This window comes from Gouania willdenowi, chromosome 13 (genome assembly GCF_900634775.1).
Source record: "Gouania willdenowi chromosome 13, fGouWil2.1, whole genome shotgun sequence".
NCBI lineage: Eukaryota > Metazoa > Chordata > Actinopteri > Blenniiformes > Gobiesocidae > Gouania > Gouania willdenowi.
The window spans coordinates 6,602,395-6,629,560 of record NC_041056.1 but is presented as its reverse complement, the minus strand read 5'-3'; the positions used below and the strand labels follow the sequence as shown (position 1 = coordinate 6,629,560).

At 37.1% G+C, this 27,166-nt stretch overlaps 2 protein-coding genes across 5 annotated transcripts in view; both read left to right on the top strand.

Moving 5' to 3' along the window:
* The window catches only part of aplp2 (amyloid beta (A4) precursor-like protein 2), an 89,073-nt gene extending 84,575 nt beyond the window's left edge, over positions 1-4,498 (top strand). For all 4 annotated transcript variants that reach the window (XM_028463755.1, XM_028463752.1, XM_028463753.1 and 1 more), the window contains 2 exons: positions 2,127-2,288; positions 2,664-4,498. In XM_028463755.1, the coding sequence (XP_028319556.1) occupies positions 2,127-2,288; positions 2,664-2,765 (264 nt within the window). In that variant the 3' untranslated portion in view covers positions 2,766-4,498. The remainder of the gene's footprint in view (positions 1-2,126; positions 2,289-2,663) is intronic.
* A 2,646-nt stretch (positions 4,499-7,144) lies between these two features.
* Positions 7,145-26,782, top strand: st14a (ST14 transmembrane serine protease matriptase a). The gene is given in 25 exon segments (XM_028465182.1): positions 7,145-7,499; positions 12,979-13,138; positions 14,620-14,649; positions 14,652-14,744; positions 15,494-15,569; positions 16,437-16,603; positions 16,692-16,727; positions 17,436-17,543; positions 17,546-17,578; positions 17,581-17,668; positions 18,637-18,720; positions 18,722-18,777; positions 18,855-18,958; positions 19,948-19,972; positions 19,975-20,059; positions 20,512-20,578; positions 20,580-20,649; positions 20,722-20,826; positions 21,615-21,722; positions 21,802-21,918; positions 22,548-22,670; positions 22,759-22,942; positions 23,703-23,974; positions 24,465-24,601; positions 26,022-26,782. Coding segments are annotated over 25 exon segments (2,529 nt in total). The 5' UTR covers positions 7,145-7,457; the 3' UTR covers positions 26,181-26,782.
* The last annotated feature ends 384 nt before the right edge of the window (positions 26,783-27,166 follow it).

The window sequence follows — 27,166 nt, the reverse complement described above, 5'->3', positions numbered from 1 at the left end:
AACATCACTTGATCAAGCCTTTTCTAACATTCCACACTACAAAAATAACAATTTTTTTTGTTTTTTATTAAAGAAAAAAAATGAAGTAGTAAGTATGTATGATTCATGCTGATATCGGATCAATATCGGTATCGGCCGATACGCAAGGCTGCAATATCAGTATCATATCGGAAAAGAAAAAGTTGTATTGGGAGATCCCTATTTCCTAGTACACTCAAAATCTAACTAGTAGACCTAATGCAAAGGAAGTAGGAGGGATTATAACCAAATCCAGCTCCCTGATTGGTTGTAATAATTTCTAAAGCCAATGGTGAGCCTGAATTTGCTTTTCCCCGCCCCCTTATCAGCATATAAGACGATGTTTTTCAACCTTGGGGTCAGCTGTAATTTAAATGGGGCCATCTGAAGTGTCTAATAATTGATTAAAAATAATTAGTGATTAAATGTCATTCTTTTAATTGTTAAATTCTTATTATCTTTAAATTACTTTTGAAATGTCAACACGACACAATCTTACACAACAGTATTCTATACTTTCTCAAATATAAATCTTGTTAAAACGATCTTAAAAAGGTTGGAAAACCAGTGATATAAGGTTTATTACTATTAGTGCTAGTGACACTTGTTGAGAATTCCTGGAGATGATTTTATTGCTGCTCCTGTATCATGTTACATAAATTATAACCACACTTGTCTTTAATGTTCAGCATTGCTTTGTCTAAATCTGTGTAGTTTGCATATATTACATATAATAGGAAACAAGGGAAGTCCCAACACGTGTTAACCTGTGATTTCTGTGACAACATGAAGTACTGAAGCTTATTTCCACTTTCTCTGCTCACAAAAATCAAAAACCACATTTCACGCAGAGAAAGAAAATCCAATTCCAGGCTTTCAAAGTTTTCTCCTCATTCTCTAAAGAGGATCTTGTATATAGGTCGACGCCGATGTTGCTCGCATTTCTTTCTGTTATTACTATTGATGCTGACAGCGCTGTGCAGCGGCTCAGGAGCAGATCCCAGGGATAAGTACGGTATCGACCGAGGCGGCTACTGCCTTTCCTATCACTGTGAGAACATCTGTGAGCCAAAGTAAACACAACGTGCACAGTTCACGCTGAGAGCACTTTGTTTACATCTATTTCAGCTTCTCTCTCCATGGGAATCTGGACCAAAGTAATTCAAAGGAAAAATGTGTGAAACACGTACACATTTTAAACCAAAATGAGCAAAATCCATCTATACCTGCTTATTTCAATACAACAGGTGGCTCTTGGTCTAATTTTGTGATTCTAGAAGTTAATCAACATCAACTAAACACATCATGCAGTTATAGTACCGTTACTAGGGGGCGCTAATTCAGTATTAGTTAAAGAATAACAAAATTAATCAATGTGTTATGTGTATACATTAAAATACATTTTTTAGATAATATTAATTATTTCAATAATAATATTTTTTATATATAAATACATCTAGTAGAAATATCTCATAATAATACAGAATTTTCAATAATATGAATGAATAATGAGTAACATGAAACTTATTGAAAGACTAAAATAAATCAATTTTTTATGAACATACATTAAAAAAGATATGATTTAAAAAATATTATTTCAATAATAATAATAATACAGTATGTAATAAATATATCAAGTATAAATATCTTATAATACAGAATTTAATAACGTTTTTAAAATATGAATGAATAACATGAAAATGTATCATAAATAATTCATTTCAAATGATTTATACAAGATATTACATCACTTGAAATGAATAAATAATTTTCAATTTTTAAATTAATTAATAGTATGAAAATTACAATTGTCAAAGTTGTGGTCACGTTGTTTTGCTTTAAAAAAAATATTAATAAATAGTAATAACATTGTAAAACAGAGTTTTAAGTAAGTCCCAGGCAGAAGGTGGAGCTATGATGAAATATTGCATAAATATTAGCTGGTTTCTGGCACCATGCGTCTGCTGTTAGTGTGTGTAAACAGTAAACATCTGGAAACAGCTGGCCCAGGCCTAACAATGCTGTCGTTATTTGTGTAGAACAAACCGTGTTGTGTCCTGTTGTCCTTGTCCTGTCCCTCCTGTCCTCACTGCTCCTCTGTCCCTCAGGAGTTGTACCGTTACCGCCCGCTGGGTGAGGACTTCAGCTTCAGCAGCTCCGCCCTCATCGGCCTGCTGGTGATCGCCGTCGCCATAGCAACCGTCATCGTGATCAGCCTCGTCCTGCTGAGGAAACGGCAGTACGGCACCATCAGCCACGGCATTGTGGAGGTGAGGAACACACATACAGACACACAACCCTACTCTCATACATACAGTCTCACAAACACAAAATTTCACAACACTTCCACTCATACTGCACGCACACACACACGCAACCACACAATCTTCTACTCATACCGCGCGCGCACGCACGCACACACGCAGCCACACAATCTTCCACTCATACCGCGCACGCAACCACACAATCTTCCACTCATACCGCACACGCACAATCTTCCACACACGCACACACACACACAGCTCCTCTGGTTAAGTGTAGATAAACCGTACATGCACAGGACTGAAACCTAAAGCGTGCACACGTTGCTCACTCAGGAAAGGAAAAGCATTAACGTGTTGATGTTGGTTGTGTTTGTCCCAAAGGTCGACCCCATGCTGTCCCCAGAGGATCGACACCTCAGCAAGATGCAGAACCACGGCTATGAGAACCCCACCTACAAATACCTGGAGCAGATGCAGATCTAACCACAAAGAGGAGGGGGGGGGGGGTCGCTCATTGGTGTGACGCAGGACGGCGAGCGGCGTAAAAACATACTACTGACCAATAACCCATGACGCTGTCGTTAAAACCTTTTGCATTCATATCCCAAACTCCATTGAGCGGCTTGTTGAGATGCTACTACTTCTACTACTGTTACTGCTGTACTATAGAGCTCTGTTTGATCACGTTTCTTTGAAACCAGGTGTATTATCCGCTGATTTGCGTCATGGGAAAAATCATCCTTACAGCTATCTTAAATCAAGATGTATTAAATTTCTTCAGACGTTTCTTCTTTTTTTTTTTGAGGTTTTTTCGCAGCGTAAAATTAGATTTGTTTTTTTTTTTTTTTTAGTTGGTTTTTCCTCTAAAAGACTTGGCGTTTTATAATTTCTCCTCTCTATAGACAGCTTGTATACGAAGGTTCTTTGTACCGATTACGACATTTAGTGGAACAAAAAAATCTTGATAAAAAAAATAAGAGTTTTTTTCTTTTAATATGACGACAGGCAAAAAAACATACACAAAGGATTTAAATATATAAATATCTATATACATATAAGAGTAGTAGATGTTTTTATTCCACATTTTTTTTCCCAGGGATGAAGATTGTGAGTGAGGATGATGAGGGTGTGCACGGATCCCCAACAAAAACTCCAAAAATAAGATGTTTTAATGATGCTTCCTAATGAATGTTAAGGAAAAGGGTTTAAATCCATCACATGTTGCCGAGAGAAGTGGAGGAACTGGACTTTAATACAAGATAAATAAATATATCTACGCGTGTGTTTTCTTAACCTGGTTATGCAGTGAGCCATCAACCAACTGGGGGTGGCACCCCTCTAGCTCCGCCCCTTGTTTTACAGATTTCTGCTAATCTTTGAAGCGATGTCTCATATTGTGTTACAAAGACATGCTGAAAAACTTTGATCATGTTGACTTGGGTGAGAGCTTTTTTGATGGAGACTCCGAGTACTTCTAAAAAAGTGACCTTGGAGTATTGTTAGTGGACTTTTGCTGGACATAAAGTGATAGATGTGAACAGGGCCGGCCCAGAAGCACAAAGTAAAAGGCATCGACCTGAGGGTGATGATGATGAAGCCTGGACAGTTTTAGCCATTTTGTCAAGGTTTTAACAACACATTTGGGTTTTGCTGTGTGGAAATGATCCCAAACGGTATGAAAATTTAGGTTTGAGTACTCAGAAAAAGAGAAAAAAAAAAAAAACCTGTAAATTGTACTTTGGAGCTGCTGGGATGTGCAGAAAGAGAAAGAAAAGGTTTGGGGTGCTGTTTGTTTAAAAAAAAAAAAAAAAAAAAACCCAACGTGTATTTTTACAGGTAGAGATAAACACACAGAGGTAAAATTGAGTCCTAGAATTGTCGTTTCTCTCTAAGTATCGTCTTTGTATGCCTGTATAGTTGATGTTGCAATCATGGCTTTTTTTTTTTTTCCCAGAGTACCTGTGGTGTGCATTGTTCTATGAAATGATATATTTTTCAGTTGTTTTTTTTCTATCGTTTCCTCTTCCCGTGACAGTATCTCTGTACGTGACTGTCTCACTATGCACCCAGAACAGCTTCATTCTTGTAACCGAGCGCTCGGCCGAGTGAGAGATTGGGAACTAATATAATCCGTGTATTAGGTTGATCGACTGTGTTGGAGACAGATTTACAGTTACAAGAGGAATGCACATCAATAAACTCACAACTTATATAAATGTGTGTGTATGATTGATTGTGTTTGCTTATTATGCTTCATCGACACAGGAAAAACAACACTGGAGAATTAAATCAATGGACCTTTTTTTTTTAAAAATTCCAAGCAGCTGAAAGGCCTGAAGCTCGCCACAAATACGACTTATTTGAAATATTTTCAAAGCAGATCAATTCTCCAAATCTGGCATAACAATGTGAAAATGGGTTTTAGTTTTTACTCAGACCTATCAAGTAGTTGTCCGAGGGCTAAATGCAGACCTTGGTCTAATTTTGTGTAGTCCCCAAAGTAAACGGAGAGAACAGCGCAGAAATACACAAAATAACCTTAAGAAAAAAAAAAAAAAAATGTACAAAACTACAGAAACATGCACAAACCAACAAAGACACACAAGATGATAGAAAAATAACTTTAAAGAAAAATACACAAAATGGAAGAAATACAAGAAATAACCTAAAAACCATACATCAAAATTACAGAAAAAAATATGCACAAAAACACACAAAATGATGGGTTAGGCAAAAGGACCACAGTATTACACAAAATGGGAAAAACACACAAAAAAAAAAAAACAAACTCATAAAAACACAAAATGATGAAAAAAATGGACAAAATAACATCAAACAACCCAACAACATACAAAATTACATGAAATAAAGATAAAAGCTGTCCATCTCTGTCCTTTATTTGTCTTACAGTGACAAATAAAGGTTATCACAGCAGCAAAAGCACAATAAAAGTGAATGAATGTCTTAGAAACAGAAATAATAGTTATGATGATAGAGCTGGTTGCCTTCTATTTGGAAGGTTGGTGGTTCAATCCCATTCACAATCTACATTGTTCTCTGTGCTTGATAGTAATGATTTGACCCATTGGTCTGTTTAGGGGTCTGCCAGCACCACCCAGTGGTCATAGAACTAAATTACACCCATTAGATGAGGCGTGAGCAAAAAAAGGGTTCAAAATAACTACCTGTGTGGTAACGGTTTAAAATCCTGTCATAATGTAAGGCAGGCCCGCATTGGGGTGCATTGATTTTTCTTTTAATGATGCCTAAAATACAAGTATAAAAAATTAATAATTAAATCACTGTAGCCTAAACAGATAGTTCTAAAATCACAATGAATATAATTATATAAATTGTTTCCCCTAGGTGGCCACATCAATAATAAAACAAAAACAACTGTTTCTGCTTGAAAAAAAATGCACTTTTACAATGCTAAGAGATAAAATCAAATAGTCATTTTTAAGGTTCACAATGACCTGCATGTCCTTATTCTTTTAAATCCTCATTTATTTCACAGATTGAAATGATTTCTCCCTACTTTTATATCCTCGCCATCTCTGACAATCAGAAAGACCTTAAGTTCTGAGAAGCGAACACTGATATTTCAGAGAAATATTAATTATAGAAAAATGTCACATTAGCACAAAGAGCATTTTTCTGAAGAAGTGCCATTATTTTATTTCCAATCTATGTTTCAAACTACTTCAAATTATTTCTTACACTTTATTGTGTCAGTTAAGTTAGTAATGACAGTCTATGTGTTTAATGTTCTTCAGGGAGAGGTATTACATCACATTAGGTATGAGTTACATTACTGACAAGTCTGACTCACAAAAACTACAGCAGTGCCTTTTTTTTTTTTTTTTGGGGGGGGGGGGGTTACCTCGTTTTCCAAACTGAACTTGTTTTCACTGTGGAAGAATCCTGAAGCTGTGTAAAAGGTGAGTCACTCTACGACAGACGATACAATAATCCCCCGGATCAAATGACTGGGTCTAATAATAGCCAGCAGAAAATCCTCATCATCATACTCACATATGACTCAATAAGTAACACACATGTGGCCCTCTGTCTAGCTTTGTCCAGCCCCCAAAACAAATACATAACGTGACTACCAAAACACAGAAAAATGCACAAAACAATTACTACCAGAACACACAAAAACATACAGTCTGACTGAAAAATGCACAAAAGGACAACAAAAAATACACACGCATTGACAGAAAAGCCATAAAAGTGTCAACAGAAACCCACAAAAAAACTTCCAATACACACACACAAAAAAAAAAAAAACACACAAAAGGAAATCAAAAACCCACAAAATGACAGAAGAACACACCATGAGATCACTCCCAAAACACACTACACAAAAAAATTTAAATGAAAAATACAGTGTGGGAGAAAAATGCACAAGAGGACATTAAAAAACTCACTAAATTGCTCTACGAACACACAAAACAACAAAAACACAAAAATGCACTAAAGGACAACAAAAACCCACAAAATTACTCTAAAATCATAAATACAGAGAATGACAGAAAAATACACAAAAGGACAACAAAAAACAACAACATTACTCCGACAACACACAAAACAACAACAATAATATACAATGTGACAGAAAACTGCAGAAAAGGACCACAAAAATACACAGAAAGACAGAATAATACACAAAAGGACAACAAAAACACAAAAAAAAAAAATGCTCAGTGTGACAGAACATATCATGTCAGAACAAAAGCCTATACTAACCTGCACGTAAAGAGCTGTTTTCCTTTAAACACAGTACTGGTTTTAGTGGCTGTGTGTAGCTCTTTGGGGTTTCTAGTCTTACCTGGGGCAGGTAAACAGGAAGTCCCCACAGGTGATTCAGGGCGGAGACACGCCCGCAGAAAACCAGAGGCTTCCGGGGGGGAAAAGAGGACGATCTCTGTCCGCTGTATTCCGTCTGTCTGAGTCACAAACTGACGACTTTTCGGATCATTATCACCCATTCTCCACCAGAAGGAGAAGCCTCGGCCTCAGGACAACATTTACAAAGCTTTTCACCCGAATAAAGGTGAAGAATTTGCAGGTATAAAAAAACTCACCTGTGGAGCGGCCCTGCAGGTTCACCTCTGATAACTCACTTAGCTTAGACTGAGTCCTAACCCGGACTAAAAAAAAGTCACCTTGATGGACTACATGGACAGCGGACTAAGATACACTCCAGCCTCGGTAAGACTCCCGTTCTGAGCCGGTTTTTCTGCTGTAAATGTGTCATTAACGTCCTCTGAAGGACAGACACCGTCGTCATCATGACTGGGTCTAAATATGGAGCCGTGCCTGTTTAAAATTCAGTTAATTTATCTAATTAACAACACTTGACTTTATTAGCCACTCTTCAGGTGTGTCAAAGAAGTACGGGTCGTCATAAGGTCCAGTTGGGTTCATTTGGGAAGATTGAGATTAAAGTAAAAATGTAATACTCTTTATACATTTGTTTATTTTATTTATTTATTTTTTTTCCTAGAGGTCCAGTACAGTGTGTTGTGTGTGTGTGTCTATAATTATTATTTATTTTTATTAAACCTTTTCTAAATTAAACCTTTTAATATACCAACATACACACAATAACAACATTATTAACAATATGTATCCCCTTAAAGATATGAAGAACTACATACAGGTTAAAGTAAATCTGTCAAAAAAAAAAAAAAAAAAAAAAAAAAAGCATTAAATCACAAACAACTGAAAATTACATTAGATGTTGTTTTTTTTATATATTATTTTATTAAATGTTTGACGAAAAAATTCGACACTGTTGAGCAGTTATTGGACAAATTTAATTTAGCACACAGCTCCTAAGTTTAATGTATTTATTACTGTATAGTTCAGCTAATGTTTTTTTTTTTTTTTTTTTTTTTTCACCTTAAATATCACGGATGTAAAAGCAGGCATTTACATGTTCAACCATGTTTTAACAGAAATGTTTAAAATTGGCATTTTGTTCTTTCGGTTCACACTCATTTCATTTTCAAACGGAAAATGAAATGAGTGTGGCACGCCTCCTCCTGTGGATGCCAAGTGTGTAAAAGAATGTTCGGGATTTATTTCAGATCTAATGTGATCTTTGCATTACATTTATAAAAATAAAACAAATGAATGCCAATAATAGTTTTCAGACACATTATTGATTCAACTTGATTTCAAAATATTTTGATTTTACAAGATTTGTTGTTGTTTCATATGAAACACGTTGCAAGGTTTTAAAAAAAATAAAAATAGGCAAGGGCAAATTCATTTGTGCAGTGCATTTCATACACAAGGCAACTCAATGTGCTTTACATGATCAAAAAGTACAACGGAAAACATTCAACAGCTTAAAATCAATAAGAACATTAAAATCGGCAGCAAAAAAACGTAAAATCATCAACAAACACAATACATCAACATGACCATAAATCTCTCTCTCAATCATACGCAGTAGAGAAAAAGAGTGCCTTTAACTTTGATTTAGAAATGTTCACATGTGATGCTGACTTCACCTCTGCTGCAGTTTGTTCCACTTCTTTGCAGCATAACAACTAAAAGCAGCATCACCATGTTTACTGTGATCTCTGGGCTCCACTATCTGACCTGTGTCCATAGATCTGAGAGACCTGCTGGGTTCATACCTGACTAACATGTCACTGATGTATTCTGGACCAAACCCATTCACAGATTTATACACCAGCAGCAGAACTTTAAAGTCTATTCTGAGGCTGACTGGGAGCCAGTGTAAAGACTTTAAAACTGGAGTAATGTGCTCTGACCTCTTTGTTCTGGTTAAGACCTGAGCTGCAGCGTTCTGAACCAGCTGTAGCTGTTTGATGCTCTTTTGGGGGATTCCTGTCAGAAGACCATTACAATAGTCCAGTCCGCTGGAGATAAAAGCATGGACCAGTTTCTCCTGATCTTTCTGAGTCATTAAACCTTTCACTCTGGAGATGTTCTTTAGGTGGTAGAAGCTGTTTTTGTCATAGATTTGATCTGACTGCTGAATGTAAGATCTGAACACCAAGGTTTTTGACTTGGTCTTTAACTTTTAAAGATCAAGACTTCAGATACTCGCTGACAGCAGTCCTTTTTTCCTTGTTACCAAACACAATCATCTCCATCTCGTCACAATTTCGTTGAAGGAAGTTTTCACTCATCCAGAAGTTTACTTTTTCTAAGCAGGCACTCAACACCTCAATGGGACCATAGTCATCTGGGTTCAGTGATAGATATAGTTGTGTGTCATCTGCGTAGCTCTGATAATCAACTTTACAGTTCTGTAAAATTTGTCCTAAAGGAAGCATATGAAGGCTAAACAGAAGGGGTGCAAGAACAGATCCCTGAGGAACCCCACAGGACATTGGTAATCTGTCAGATTCAAAGTTTCCAATGCTTACAAAATAACTTTTATTTTTATAATTACTGGAGTGTTGTAATGATAAGCACAGAAGATTTATGATCTTTTGCACATATTAGTGCATGTCATTAATTGTGTGGGGTTGGAAAGGCTTTAGCAGCTCTTTACAGATGACACCAGACATTGTCAGTGTCAATTATTTCATTTTATTTATTTATATTATTCATTTTGCACAATTACAGAATAATAAGCATTAAAAAGCGCAGGAAAAGGCCTCGAAGATCTTATTTGAAGCCTTTACCTAAATAGTAATCGGTAAAGAACAACAAATACAACAGAACTTAAAAAAATATATATATATATATATATATATATATATATATATATATATATAAAAATAAAAGATACCCTAAGATAGATGGCTGACATTTCTAAACATTCCAATAGGATTTCCTTATATCGAACCAGAGCAGGCTGCACGACGTAGCTTAGCTTAGCTTTCCTCTCTGCACATAAACACAAAAACATCAGAGGGACAGTTTTTTGATGCATCTGTGAACATATTCATGACCCGAGCCCCAGAAAACCTGCTGCCATTCTGCAGCAGCTGTCTGAATTCCTCCTGGATTTCTCCATCCTGTTGTGACACGTTGGCTCGCCGTCAACCAATCCAGTGTGGAAATTTTTACTACAACTATTATTACCACAGCATCAAGTCAGGTTACTTTATTAGTCACACATGTGAGTAATAAAATCCGTTAATTCAATAATTTCAGGCTATTCTTGTTAAAGAGTTTCTCAACCTAAAGTACAAAGACAGCTCAAAATAATGACTATTCTCTGTTAGTTTTCCTAGTGTGAATGAGAGCTGATTTAGAAGCTGCAGATGCAACAAAAAGGACATTAAACTCACGATTGTGTAGGTCGACATGTTTGACAAACAGTGACATAGTGATTACTCAAGGAAGTGCTCCATTCACGTAACTCACACTGGTTTTACTGAGATTAAAGGCATCCAATGGTTGCCATAGCAGCGTAGACTTCCTCATTTTGCGGTGAAGGCATGCGTGGATCTGTAGTAAGATGGATGATAGTGGCATCCAAATGCCGCCATTTTTAAAGTCTAATTTCTCCTTTCCTGTTATGTGCAGCATCAAAATCTGTCCCCTGTAATGTCCCTGCTTCCCACAATGCAATGCATAAAACGTATCCAAAAAGATTGTTTACAGTGGAGCTCAAAAGAAACTTTCAAGTGACAATTTTGTGTTTTTTTTAAACACAATTGATCTTTGATATATTGATCCATGAGGCCTATATACCCTGATCAAAATCGTCTCTCTCCAGCAACTTTAATTTGCAATATTTAATATTAAGAATTAAGATTCAGAGTGTCAGGCTATCAGACATGACATTTACTGTAACAGGTTCTCACACACCCACAGCTCTGCATATACAGTATGTTTTTAGTAAAAGTGGCTCATGGGAATGATTTTTCAAAAGTTTGAATCCGGATTTTTGTTATCCTTTTTTTTTTTTTTTTTTTTGCTATCAATGATCACATAATCCACCTTACTTTGAGCCATTTTTTTTTTAAAGCACATTGGATTGGATTAATCATCAAATCTGGATAACCAGTGCTCATCTTTGTTTGATGAAAGGCGCTTCAAGCCTTTGGAGACCTTGGCCCACCTCCTGCATTCTGCCAGAACCAGAACCAGCAAACAGGACGTGCAACAAAGGATGCAATATTTAGATTTTGGATTTCAAAAAACAGTGATGTCATTGCTTTATTATCCTGTTTATCATTGCATGCCATCACTAAAAAAAAAAACTATTTCTACTTTGCTTTAGGTCTATACTGAAAGGCTGAATAGTTACGTTATAGCATACCCAATCACTGTAGGCAATCAAATTAAAACCTTATGAAGGAATTGGATATCTTGTAGGCCAGTGTTTCTCAAATATATATATATATATATATATATATATATATATATATATATATATACATACATATATATATATATATATATATATTTTTTTTTAAATGTAGCAATTAATCTATTCAGGAAGCACTCAATATTGTTTCTTTCCACTTATTTACAAAGTGAGATTCTTTAAATGTGTGTTAACACTCGCTCATTTCATCATTATGCTCTATAGTTATTTTTTAAATAGTATTCTTAACTCAAAGTTTGATAACCACTGTTGTACGCTATACTGCATGATCCACATTTAGTATTTTCTTTTTTTAAGACTTCTTTTTTTTTTTCAAAGTAGACAATTGGTACATTTTCAAACACAATTTTTGTGACTTATTACATTTTCTAAAATTCTTACAGCCGTATCCACATTGTGTAATAATTGACAGATAGTAACAATCATAGTTTAATAATAGCAGATCTGAGCATATTTCAGCCACAAATCAATACTTTCTGCAAAGTGATGTTATTCATAAGGCCACTAGGTGAGGATAAATCAAAGTAAAAAGAAAAAGAAAGGGGGTGAATATATATTATTTCATACACTTTAAAAGTTTAATTACATTTTGGGCCTGAAATCAACGCTGAATCCACCCTTCTGATGGGATCAGTTTATTCCCAATTTTTTGGATCAAAGTAATCCTAATACTATTAAAAATTCTGAAAAACCAAAACTAAATCTGATTACATAATCAGTTTTTTCTTAAAAAACAAAAAAAAACAATCCATTTTCAAGATTTAATCCTATCTGTTATCCAGAATCCAAAATTATTTGTTTAAAACCAGGCCCTGATGTTTAAAATGAGCCTCATGGTTCCAAAGGGACAGAGAGAAGCACCACACTGGGGTTAGTAATCGTATCCACTGGCACTTCCAGTGTGATTGTTGTCATTGTGACGCAGGTTCTTAGTTTTTTCTTGGCGAGCGCTCATAGAAACTTGTTGTGCTGTGTGGGCGCTGGGCTCCCAGCAGGTTTGACTGGATTTGACATGGTGAAACCTTTGTACCTCCTCCCCCCCTCCTCCTCTGTCTCATCTCTTAAAGGTATCAACATAGTTGTGAGTCATGCAGCGCGTCGACTGCTAAGTCACTCCCAGCGCCGCACACTGAAACTGAAACACAGGGAGAAAAGTGTGATTCTTTCCAGAAGAGTGGGACACTCTTTTTAGAAGTTAACACTGAATTCTGCAGCATTCCTTAAAACACAAGTGCTCACATGTTGTTTGGAACTTAGTTGATTATTCACCCACAAAGAGGAAAAGGAACACTTACTTCTTTCTGACTGGAGAAAACAGCAGCTTGTGTCATGTATTCACACGACTTTACCCCATTTTCCCAGAACCAGGACTGGGACACGTCCGTCCAGTTCCTGCCCGCGCCGGACCACAAGAAGCTTGAGAAGAAAAAATGTCGCAGGAAGATCGGCGCTTTGATTGGAGTGGTGGTGTTCGCTGCCGTCGTCGCTCTGATGGCCGGACTGCTGGTCTGGCATTTTCACTGTACGTCTCACCACATTTCACGGAATTCTGTAGAAAATGTGTGTTAACTAACCACAAAAAAACATGTTTTAACACGTTATTTTAATGATATGACCAGTAGGGTTGTGCATTGTCATGAGTCTGACGATACGATACGATTTCCGTGTCACAAAACAAAACAACGTGATATACATCGTGATATTCAAGGGATCATCCGCTGTTTTTACAAATGTGGCCTAAAACCTTTGAAATGTCCTTATTAGAAGATCTATGCACAACAAAGCACATTATTTTGCACCATATTTGTTTTATTAACTTTTAAAACTGGGACTACTTTACCCTATGTGCCGCCATGTTGGAATGACGCCAATCGCCCCTTTCAGTCCATTGAGTTCTATAGGAGGTGAAGCATTCAGGATCATTTAACAGCTTTTTCAGTCAAAATGACAACTTGTGCTGCTTTGGTTTGCTCTAAAAATCAGTAAAAGTTAAAAAAAAAGTCGATATAAACCTCTTTTGTTTACCGAAATTTTGATAAACAAAATCCATGACCTGAAAAAATCTGTGACCACAGGGGGGCGACACTTCCAACTCTGCTGTTTTATAGACTGCATGAAGAAGAGAAGAAGAGCAAAAAATCTGGACTTAAATCATATCTTCAATCATTTCTGACAAGAACAACGGTTCTTTGCAGCAGACAGATTCTACTTGGGTCGGCATTAATGTGCAGCAGTCGATCCTGTCCGCCTGTATTTACATGCACGAGCTCTTCTTCAAGATTTTTTCGGCTCACGGATTTTGTTTAAAGCAGCACAAGTTGTCATTTTGGACTGAAAAAGCTGCTAAATGATCCTGAATGGTTCGCTCCCTATAGAACTCAATGGACTAAAAGAGGCGATTTAACGTCATTTTCAACATGGCGTCGCACAGACTTTCAAACGGTGAACGAGTCACATTTAAATAATCACATTATATTTGTTTTTAAAAAATAAAATCGCATTAAAACGAATATGGTGCAAAAATAAATGCATTTTCTTAGGAACATATCTTCTAATACGGACATTTCAAAGGTTTTAGGCCATATTTGTAAAAACAGTGGAGGATACAAAATGGTATAAAATACAATTGATTGTCCTTTTTTTTTTGATCAAGTAAATGGTAGCCAACTGTAATTCTAGTACCAATATCAAAAACAAGTGGAATGTTTATCAATCTGTCAAATTACATTTTTCAAAAAAGTTTAACTTTTCTTGCTTCAACAACAGATGTGTTTTCAGTTTCTTACTTTTTTTTTTTTTTTAAAGTAGCCACATACATCTTTAAAGGTGCCCAGTATGTTTTAATGAAAATAAAGTGCATTATCATGTGTTCACCGACAACCTAGTGACTGGGCATTTAAATGCTATGCATATGTTATGACACTCGGTGGCGCTCTAATATGACAGGCAGAAGTTGTGGTGTGTGTGCACTCACCCTTTGTGTTTGTGTGTGCGCTCCTACAGTTCGTAAAGATATCCGTGTGAAGAAGATGTACACGGCTCCATGAAAATCACCAACCAGGCCTTCATCGACGCCTACGAAAACTCCAACAGCTCTGAGTTCAAGGCGCTCGCCAAGCAGGTGACCATCAGGTAAGCCACGCCTCCTCCTGGTGGTCTTTTAGGGCTGTGGTTCTCAACCTTTTCATCCCTCAACCCCCAAAATAAAGGTGCGAGATACATTCCAGGGACCTCCAATGTACCTGAAGGTGGTTGAACACAGACATGAACATTGAAGAACAGTCCATGTGGGAGACAGGGCCATCTATAAGGAGGAATAAAGGGAAGAGATTTTTTGGGGCCCATCCATAAAGGTCTTCAAAATGATTCACTGTTATACAGGAATTTTATTATTATTTGTGCAATAGTCATAAATAGATGTAAATCCCTTGTTTTAAATCAGAAATAAAATGGGTTAAAAGTGACCAAAAATGGTGGAAAAGGTGGTGAAATTGGGATTTTAAAAACCACAGAAACTGGTTAAAAGTTGCAAATTATAGAGTGGCCAGAAATGGGTTCAAAGTGTCAATATTGGCTTAAAAGTGTCAAATTTCTTGTGACTTAATCTTGCATGATTTAATCTGAAGCCCATAACTATAAAATCAATAACAGTCGTTGACTCTATTAACCCTATTTAACATGCTTGATATATTTAATAGCCAGTAAAGTCATCGTAAGATGGAAAAGTGTAACATTATGCGGAACAGAAGGAATTTGAAATGAAAACCTGAGCTCCTATAAATGTTGATTAATAATAATACTAATAATATTAATGTTTGTGTATATTGTCTTCTCGTGTGAGGCGACTTCGGTTCATGTTCTGCTTGTGATTGGTTCCCTCAGCTTAAAGCCATCTACGCCAAAAGTCCTCAGTTGTCCAAATACTACGTGGGCTCCACAGTTCAGGCCTTCAGGTGAGCTGGGAAACAGTGTCTCCTTCTCTTTCTCCATTTAACGCTCCTTTACTCACCTTTTCTTCTTCTCTTTTCTTTCCTTCCATTTATCCCACGAGTTTTGCTGCATTGTTTCCCTCTGTTAGCTCACTTATTCCTTGCTCTGTCCTGTTATTCTCCTCTTTTCTATTTTGTTGTCATGTCATTTTCTTTCCTCTTTCTTATCTCTTTTTTCTTTCTTTCTCAATGTCTATCTTTCTTTCTTTCGCAATGTCTATCTTTTTTTCTTTCTTTCTTAGTGTATTTTTTCTCAATGTCTCTTTCTTTCTTTCTCAATGTCTGTTTGTCTGTCGTCTTTCTTTCTTTCTTAATGTCTGTCTTTCTTTCTCAATGTCTATCTTTCTTCCTTTCTGTCTGTCTTTCTTTCTTTTTTTCTTTTTCCTTCATTCTTTCTTTCCTTCATTCTTTCTTTCTTTCTTTCTCAATGTCTATCTTTTTTTTTTTTCTTTTCTTCTTTTTTTTTTCTTTCTCTTTTCTTTCTTTCTTTTTTCTCTGTTTTCTTCTTTTCCTTCATTCTTTTCTTTCTTTTTTTTTTTTTTTTTCTTTTCTTTCTTTCTTTCTTTCTGTTCTGTCTCCATGTCTGTCTTCTTTCTTTCTTTCTTTTCAGTCTCATTTCAGTTTTTAAAGCTGTTCTTTATTTATTTATGATTTGTATCATATCATGTATGATTTTTTTTTCTGTGCTCTTTAGATAAAGTTTGAAAAATTTATGTGATCAAGTTACTAATAAATCCTGAAACATATAGAGTTCCTGTGTGGTGGATTAGGATCATCATTATAACATTGTTATTCTGCTTTAAACCTCTTTTCTTCATGTGTCTGTGGCAGTGAAGGCTCCGTTATCGCCTACTACCTCTCTGAGTTCCGTGTGCCAGTGGGTCAGGAGGCGACCATCGACAGCATCATGACCTCCATGGACAAGCTGGCGGACAAAGAGCGACGCGTGACCAAGAGACCTGGCAACGCCCTGGTCCTAGAAGACATGGTGACCTCAGGTAGAGGCAACGCGAGAGGATAATACTCAGTCGCTCTGTGTTACTGCTGCAAAAACTCACTCAGTTTGTCTTATGTTTTCCCGTGCAGCGCTCGATACCCGTTTGTTCTCCTCCTCATTCAACCGTGAGTACTTTTATTCATCCGTTATACTTTGATTAGCACTATGCATCAATAAAATGATAAAGTTGAAGTCACACTTGCTTAAGTTTATGACAAACTTTAAAAAAACGGGGTAAAATGTACATTTTTAGTTAGCTTTTTCTCTTGTTTATGCACAAAATTGGTGTAAATTCTGTGAATTTTGACTGATGGAGTTGAGGATTATTTGTCCATTCTTCAAAATGTCAATTCTAGGCTTAATTGTATAATGTCCATTTTATTTTTACAACTTCTGTCTGTCGTCACTCGGAAGTGACTCTCCATGAAACACAAATGGCAGAAATGACACATAATAAGCATAATCTGTAAAGATTAACCCTCCTATTAAATATATATGTAATATAATATATATTGGAGATTTTAGATGCTGTCCAATAAAATCCGATATTAGTTTTCTGGCTGATATCAGACCGATATAAATATTGGATCGGGACATCCCTAGTTTTAACATGAGTGACTAAGCGTTTACTTATATTTCATTAACTTTTCAGAGGAAGAGAGATTGATCTGCTGGTATTTTCTGAGTTATTTTTCCGGGACTGTCGTCATTGCCTTATTGACCCAGTTTCACAGTTGTAAATGTTATCTGTAAAATGTTACTGCTGCAATGATTGTGTTTCTGAAGTTGAGTGTGTCTTCTCTCTCCTCTCTCTTTCTTTCTCTCTCTCTCAGAGTTCTTGAGGTTTTCCGAGCATACGCTCAACGAGTTTGATCAGATCCATCTCCGGGCCTTCCCTAACGAGGCGTACCCCAACAACGCCTTCATCCAGTGGCAGCTCCGCGCGACCCGGGGTACCTCATCAAGCTGGATTTCGACCGTTAAATCTGGAGGACGACTGCAAGAACGACTTTGTTAAAATCTACGACTCGCTGGTAGCCATCGAAGGCCGCGTTTTGACGAGTGAGTTTGTGGAAGTTACTTTAAACAGGACAGGGTTGGGGTCAATTATATTTGTAATTGGTAATTAATTACAACTATGACGTAATTGTAATGGTAATTGTTTTTTGCTCCAGTAATCATAATTGAATTGTATTTTTTTTTTTTAAATAGAATAAATAATAATAATAATGAATTGTAATTTAGTTCAGTTAATTGACTTTGTAATTGTAATATACATAGATAACAATTATTAAATGTTTCATATCAGGTTTACCTGTCAGTTCTCTTGATAATTTTACCATTTAAAAAAAAATCCAATTTAAACATCAATACTGACAGAAAAAACCTCAGATGCCCTCATACCAAAAATATTAATAGTAACATTTTCATTGATTAGGAAGCTGAGCAAGGTAAAAAAAATTGGATGATGGATAAAATTTTTTAGTGTATTTACAGCTGATTTAAGACATGGGTCAAAACTGACCCGTTTCATTAGAGATGCTAACAGAAAGCTAACACAAGAGGAAGGTTAAGTTTATGGGATTATTATTAATGGCTCATTAATTGTGATAATTGTAATGAACTTTAGTATTGAGAACATAATTGTAATTTACTTCAGGGGGGAAATAATAGTTGTATTTTTAATTTATATTGAAAAAATGTCGGTCAATGCAATCGTAGAGTGTGTAATTGAACATGGATAATTGAGACGTTATTGTAATTGAAGCACAATCAAAAAAAACACGCACATCCCTTTGAAAGCAGTGTGCTGGGTCAAAAAGATGCAATGTCTGAAGGGTGTTCAGCCCGAAATGTCACCTTTTTTTTTGGTGTAATTAAATTAAAATCGGGAGCTAACCAGGCAGTTGTGCAGACTTTTTTTCATTGCGTTATTTTAATACAAAACATGGAATTGACCCAACCCTGAAACAGAATCCTGGTTTTCTGAAGCAGCTGATTGGTTAATGCTGTTATTGGCTGTGTTTGGCACAGGTTGTGTGGTTACTACTCTCCCAGCGAGCTGCTGTCCTTTCTGTCCTCTAATAACGTCATGCTGTGACCATGGTCACAAACGGAGAGCTGACATCCCAGGCTTCAGAGCCAAAGTTTCTCAAGTGAAAATGGGAAGTAGAGGTAAAAAAAAAAAACAAAAAACAGTCTTTGTCAGTCAGACTTCTGGATTTTGGCTTTAACCATTTCTTTGTAAGCAGCCGTGACATGTGGAGGCCAACTGACGGGCGACAAAGGCGAATTCTACTCTCCAAACTTCCCCTCTTTCTATCCTCCAAGGATCTCATGTGAGTGGTCGATCAAGGTGAGACACGAGCACCAAATATGACATGAATTTTTACCTAATGGCTTAAGATTATCTATAACGGGGCTTTTCAATCTGGGGGTTGCCTGAAATGTCTGTCATTATTTAGGGGGGAAAAATTACTGGTTAGAAATACATATCTTTACATTCTTTATTTATTATCTTTTTCAAAATAAAACACACAACTGTATTCTATACTTTCACTTTCTTAAAATAAAATGCATATAATTATCTAAGATGGCACATCTGTGTTACTAATCCTGGATAATTTGGATTTATAACACAGCAAAACAACTAATTCTAGATAAAGTAAATGTCTTGGCGTCACTAGGTTGAGAACCAGTCATCAATGATATTTATTTATTTATTATTAAATTTATTTGTTAGTGGGACAGTGTTATTAATGTACAGGCAAAATTGTAAATACGCCATATTTAGCTAAATGCTAATTCCATCCATAGTCGAGTCCTCCTGGTGCTGTCATGCTTGTCTCTGGAGGAATTTTCCTCCTTGGAATCACAATAATATCCTCTTCGTAGATTTTATGCAATATGGCACAGATTTTAGTAACTTCCAGGATGTCCTTTTTCAGAAGTCCTAGAATTTTGTGGTACATTTGTTTTAGATTTTTTTTAAAAAATGTAATTTGAGGTGTTATGAGTAAAATTGAGAGTTCTTGGAAACAGTTTGCAATTTAAAACTACAGCAATTGTGTAGCTATGAGCAGAGAGAAATTACTAATCCGCGTGGTGTCGGGAGTGTCATTAATTTTGTAGATATCAAGAAGAACTAAACGTTATGGTGATTTGTAAAATGCTTTTGGTTGTAATTTTTACCAATTAAATGTTAAAAGAAAAAATTACCTGAGCTGAAGCCTATTTCATACAATGACATTTTTGCTTTTTTTCCTGATTTTTTTTGTAAGTTTTGCTGAATTTCGTAAATTCCACTCGCCTCATGTTTCCTGCTTGTGTCTGATTATCACTCAGGTTCCTTCTGGTAAAGCCGTGAAGGTGACTTTAAAAAGTTCTTGTTGTCCAATCACGGGCAGGACAACAGTAAAGACTGTAGCAAGGACTACGTGAAGATCGACCAAAAGAAGTGAGAGCGATGTTCATCTTTTCTGCTTTTCTGCCTGATCATTAAGATCTGGTTCTGGAGGCAGTTGGAGCCGCGAGCTAATGGATGCTATTGCTATATCCGTGCAACACAAAGGCTAAGACAAAGTCAGTCAGGAAATGTGTACAATTGAATGAAGGTTGGCCCTTAACAGCGATGATAAATATATTAGTATCATTTTAGATGATGCTAAAAATATATTTTATACCAGAATCAGTTATTTAAAGGTTCCTCCAAATTTCTGGTTAATGCAATAAATAATTCCCATGAAATGTAAAATTTTTTGAATATTCACAAAATTCCCAAGCTTATTTTCCTTTGGAAATCTACCCGAAATTTTCTGCCTTACCCTTTTAATGTTGAAGCTCATTAATCCAGACTGCTTCGTTTCCATCATAAATCAGGAGAGTGAGTTTAATCCATCCTGTCCTCAGATTCTGTGGAGAACAACCTGACGGAACGCTGACAGAAACCTCCAGCTCCAACACCATGGAAGTGGACCTTCTTCTCTGATCTCTCCTACGTGGACCAAGGCTTCCATGCCGTGTTCGAGGCCATTGACGTCAAAGATCGTAGGTATCTCGCGGTTACGACTCATTCGTCTGCTGGGTCAGCATCGCTCACATTGATCCTCTCTCCTGCAGCTTGTCCAAAGCAGCTGAGGTGCAAAAACGGACGCTGCATTGATTTAGGGCTCAAGTGTGACGGCTGGAACGACTGTGGGGACATGAGCGATGAATTAAACTGCAGTAAGTAGATCAATTATCCTACATTTCAGTCAAGGGCCATCCCATTCTTTAATGATATCGAAACAGACATGGGCAACTTTTATCACGCAGAGGCGGGGCCACAGAAAACGTGATTGTTATCTTATCCCACATTATCAAGATTCAAGAAGAATGTTTGTTTGGGTTTTTCTTTTTTTTCATTCTATGCATTTCTGTACTCTTTTTTTTGGTGAGGGTTTGTCATATTGTGTATTTTCTTCAACTTTTATATGTTTATTAAGTCCATTTTTGTGTTTTTGTTATTCCGTGTATTTTTGTTATTTTGTGTACATGCATTAATGTTTTTTTTACTGTCATTTTGTGTATTTCTGTATTTTTGTGTATATGCATTCATTATCTTTATAACTGTTATTTTGTGTATTGTTCTGTCATTGTGTGTATTTTTTGTTGTTATTTGTGTATATGCATTCATTTCCTTTTTCTGTCATTTTCAGTCAGTATGTTTTTTTTTGTCATTTTGTGTATTTATGTTATTACATTGTGTATATGTATTCATTTTCTTTTTTTTCTGTCATTTTGTGGTTTTGGTTGTCAATTTATGTATTTTCTGTCATTTTATGTATTTGTTATTATGTTGTGTATATGCATTAATTTTTTTTCTGTCATTTTCTGTATATTTGTTGTCCTCTTGTGTGTTTTTTGTAGTCATTTTTGGGAAATTTGTTTTTTCGGGCCACACAGAAATAGACTCGGAGCCACATGTGGCCCTCGGGCCACCAGTTGCTTATCCCTGATCTGCTTTCCTCCAGAGTGCGACGCAAAAAGCATCAGCTGTAAAAACGGGCTGTGTAAACCCATGTTCTGGAAATGCGACGGCGTAGACGACTGTGGAGACCGCACTGATGAGCAGGACTGTGGTGAGGCCCACTGGAGGGTGTGTGTGTGTGTGTGTGCGCGCGCGCGCGCTCCTTTACCACTGCTTCTCCTCTGTTTCAGCCGGCTGTAAATCTGGAGAACTGATGTGTGAAAACAACAAGTGTGTGTCTGAGAAGAAGCACTGCGACGGCAGGGACGACTGCGGCGATGGATCAGACGAGCTGAACTGTGGGAGAAGTAAGAGCAACAGAAGAAAGCTACTGATTGTCTATAACAGGGGTTCTCAACCTTGGGGCCAATAAACTAAGAATATTTCTGAACAATTTGAGCCAATTTTGACCCTTTTTCTGTAACTTCACCAAACTTGCCTTATTTTAATTTATTTTCATCACTCTTTCTTGCCTTATTTTTGCTTCTTTTAATGCATTTTTGCTACATTACTCCCATTTCTGCCATTTATCCACATCTTTAGGATAACTACAGTCAATACTATGGCACAAGTAATAATCAACCTCCTGGATAACAGTGGAAATTATTCAAATAAATAAAGAAATGTGATTATCACAGATTCATATAACAATGTACCAACATTTTGCTGATTTTTAACAAATTAGAGCCATAATGTAAAATCTAAAACAATTTAAAAGATACAGTAAACATTAATTTCTACCAGTTTATTTATGATGATAACTAAATCCAAAAACAATAGAACAAACTTATTTTATTAATGTTAAAAGTAGAATGTTAAATGTTTGGGTGTTTTTATGGTGCAGGTTTTAAATTTGTTGTCATTAGAGATGTTTTTTAGAGATGCAACACACGTACACACACACACTCTTATCGTCCTCTCCTACTCTTTTCTTTAGCCTCAGGCGTGGCCTGCACTGAACTGTCTTACAAATGTAAAAACAACAAATGCATCAGCAAAGTGAACCCAGAATGCGACGGGACGCCAGACTGCGAGGACGAATCCGACGAGGAAGGCTGCGGTATTTAACTTTATTTGTTTAGATATGTATTCCCTTGTTGTTATGCCAGACACGTGAGTGTTTTATTGGCTGATTGTTTGCCTTACAGACTGTGGGAGGAGCAAGTTCAAGTCATCCAGGATCGTTGGAGGTCAGGACGCCTTAGCGGGCGAGTTCCCCTGGCAGGTCAGCCTCCACGTGAAAAACACTGGGCACGTATGCGGCGCCTCCATCATCAGCCCCACCTGGCTAGTCACCGCCGCCCACTGCGTGCAGGACGACGGCAGAACCAAGTGAGTTCTCCTTGAGGGGTTCAAACAAGCAATACCAGAAACAGCATTTAGTTCTCTGTTGATAACAAAATAAAAACCAATTAGTTGGCCCAATAACAAAGCCCCGCCCCTTTACCCTTTGACTCTGCTCCGCTTGGCTTTCTAACAGAAAACATGTGGGAATAATCACGTCTGTAATATGTTGAGCCTGAAAAATTACAGATTTTTTGGAAGAAATAAGAAACAGCCCCTGGAAGAGTTCGAAAAAGTAGGTTTTTGATGTCTAGTGACTTACAAAGAGCAATATGCCATGGGAGTGGGTGTGGCCTATGTCAGAAGATGTAACTCTATGTAGGGAACACGTGGATATGAAGTTCATGAAGATGTGACTTAAAATGTGAACGTTAGGTCAAAATGTGTTTGAAAATATTGCGCCACCTATTGGCGCAAATTTTGGTATAGGTGGTCTGTGTGGTCTTCTATATCTACCCTGTAAATTTCACAACCCTCAATATAATAATTCAGCTGAATTAAATGTTTATTTTTATGTTATGATGTCATAAGCCACGTCCACTTTCACCAATCACAAATAACTTTGAGATATGGGCACAGAAAAACTGTGAGCCCTGCAAATATTGTGGAGTTTTATTGAATTTGTGCCTTTGGAGGGTCTGAGATTTCTACAACTAATTCTAAGCTCAAGTTGATTTCCAGACTCTGGTGTTGAGGAGATAAATGTAACCCTGGTATCACTCAACTGTGGTGTGTTGGTGGTTTGCAGGTACTCACAGCCCGGCACGTGGGAGGCGTACCTGGGCCTGCACAAGCAAAGTGAAACCGCCTCCCCGGTGTTGAAGAGGAACCTGAAGAAAGTCATCCCTCACCCCAACTACAACTCTTTCACCTACGACAACGACATCGCCCTGATGGAGCTGAACAGTCCTGTGACATACTCCGACTACATCCAGCCCGTGTGCCTGCCTGCAGCACAGCACAGCTTCCCAGTAGGGAACATGGTGTGGATCACAGGGTGGGGGGCCACACGGGAAGGAGGTGAGGGAACATGAATGAAAGGATTCTGGTGGAGTTTGACTGTGTTGCTTTTCAAGGTGCAGGGATCTGTTTTAATTCATCACACATTATTTTTTTTCAGATTTTTTACAGTTTCCTTTAGCCAACGCTTTTATCCAAAGCAACCTTCAACATGACCATTTAGGGTTAACGAACTTGCTCACCATTGACATTGTTGATTTAACTTTTTCTTTCCAAATATTTAAATATCTGTTTACCCACCAATTATTTAATTCAATGTATTCATTCTTCAATCTTTTTAATGTATTAAAATGCTTTTTTTTTTTGCTTTTTTTCTTCCTTCTTCTGAATGTTGATGTGTTTAAGAAAGACTTTAATTATCTGAGATATTGTCCAATAAAAATGGTTATCTCTCTCTTTTTAATTTTGGAAAAAGTAATTAGATTATTTAAATAATTTTTGATGTACATTTATTGGTTTATTTGATTATTAAACCCTGTGTGTGTTTCAGGGTTTGCTGCCTCCGTGCTCCAAAAAGCTCAGGTGCGAATCATAAACCAGACGGTTTGTGACAAACTGATGGAAGGACAGATCACGTCACGCATGCTTTGTGCTGGCGTGCTGACTGGAGGAGTTGATGCTTGTCAGGTGATACATTTGTTTGTTTCTTTGTTTCAACATCTTTACATTAGTTTGTCCCTCTTTTTATCTTTACATCTGTAGTCCGTCTGGACTACATACCTGCAATGTTCCCCTGGTATGGACACATACCAGACTGTCATTGCCCGATCTCAGAAGCCATTGAAGGCTGGGCCTGGTTAGTACTTGGATGAGAGACCACTAAGAATTTCAGGTGCCACAATGGGGTGGCAGTTGCTCTAGTGGTATCTGTCGTTGTGTCCTGAGGCAAAGCACTTCACCCACGGCCATGAAATTCCTGGAAAAGCTCCTCCATGATGCTACGCTGTTCAGAGTGATAACTGTTTGCTATTGTGACACGCAGCCTTGTTTCTGTGCACAGTTTATGCACGCGCATTCACTTTGATTGACAGGTTCCGCTACAGGAAGTCAAAGTCTATTGGCTGGGCGATCACGGCACGATTTGCAATTTGTATAGGGTTCTATAGGATGAAGGCGGGACTTATATACATTGACATAAATGAATGACCACCGGCAGTAGACCATAGTAAAAGAATTTAGGTATTTTTTCGCATTTAAAAAAAAAAAATCATACATAAACATGTATCCAGAAACTCCGGATAAAGCTTTAAGCTTTATCTCAAAGCAGGAATCACGAGATCTCGCAAATTCACTCTCATTCATAAAACTGTGTGTAGGTAAAATCACCTCAGCTGGCGGGAGGCTAAAAACCAGGAAATGCACATGCAAAAAAAAAGATCTTAGTGCTTCAGAAATCAGTCATGGAAATTTGGGAAAATATTTGGGAAAAGTTTTGAAAAATCATTGTGAAAAAGTGTGGGAACCTTGCTAGTATGAATGTAGTGTGTGACTGAGTGTTGGTGGTGGTCAGAGGGACCGATGGTTCCCTATGTCAGCCTCGCTTGTGTCATTCTGCCCCAGGTTAGCTGTGGCTACAATAGTAGCTTACCACCACTACGTGTGGAGTGAAATAATAATGCACATCAATGTAAAGCGCTATATAAAATCTAATGCATTATTACTTCTCGTTAGTGATCCATCTGTCTGTCTGTTCCTCTCGTCATTCTCATGTCTGTCGGTATCTTTTGTCATGTCTTTCATCACCCGTCTTTCAGCACATCTGTCTGTTTTTGTCTGTTAAAAGATTGTTGTAGGGACATCTTTGTGTTTGTTTTTGTCTGTAGGGACAACCAGCCTATTTATCTTTTTATCCGTCCCTTTATGCCATCCACATGTGACTTTTCTTTATGTCTGTTGCTCTGCAGAACCGTTAATCTGTCTGTCTTTCAGTTTTTCTTTAGTTGTCTTTCTTTTTGTGTCTGTCTTTCTACAATTTGTCTCTGTTTTCATATACATCAGTCTTTACATCCCTGTCTGTTATATTCACCTCTTTTCCTCTTTGTTTCAGGGTGACTCTGGCGGTCCGCTCTCCTACCCCTCCGGCTCGCGGATGTTCCTGGCTGGAGTCGTGAGCTGGGGCGACGGCTGCGCTCGCAGAAACAAACCAGGAGTCTACACGACTGTCACCAAATTCCGCGGCTGGATCAAAGAAAAGACGGGCGTGTAGTTTTCAGAGCGCAGAGACTTAAACACAAACACAGCGGGAGGAGAAACCCTCAGGATGGCTCTGACTGCAGCGGCAGTGAAACAACGTACTGTTGGCTCTAAGAGCGATTTTTAAAACAATTCACTAGATTCACTGTGATGTTACTATTTTTTAAAGCTTGGGTTTGATGACGTGTTTTAAAATGTAAATAAAAGTTTTATTGTCATTGTGGATGGAGGACATCGTTAGACGCTGCAGCAGAAAAAGCTTCCATGTGTGATCGTTACATGGACACGGGTGCTTCCCTATAAGCTTCCCTCCACTGCTCCTTCCTGTCTCCTGTGTTCTGAATTTTATAAATTTAAAACCTATGGACAGTGAGCGAGCGAGCTCCGTCTTCTTGCCTCCTATGGATTGGTAACTTAGTGCAGCAGAAATCACAGACGCAGTGATTGGATTGAGCATTACTGTTTTCTTCCTGAAGGAGTTTCTGCACAAAGCGAACAGGAGTTACTGGTGTTAATGGAACAGCGCGGTGAGATTCATCTTCCATTCAGCACAATATGATCAGTGTAAATGTGTTTTTATTGCAGATGTTTTTAAATAAAATATTTCTGATATAACTTAAACTGTAAGCATTCATCTTTAACTTATGTGTGATTTCACGAGTATTAGGGCCACAATAAAATTAAAAAAAATATATGGGCACTACGAGATTAAAGTTGTATTATTTTGAGAATAAAGTTGTATTTTAATAAAATTGTAATTTTATGAGATTAATGTCATATTTAAAGATTAAAGTCATATTTACAAAATAAAGTCGTAATTTTATCAGAATAAAATTGATATACAAACAGGATCTTGTCTGTTGTTATGGAAACCGTGGAGCATTAAGTGAGATTTTACTTCTCTTTAGGTTTCATGTTATACCATCACGAGTTTTTTTTTAAGATAAGCTACGGCTTTATTCTCATAAAAGTAAGACTATTTTCAAAATATTACGAGTT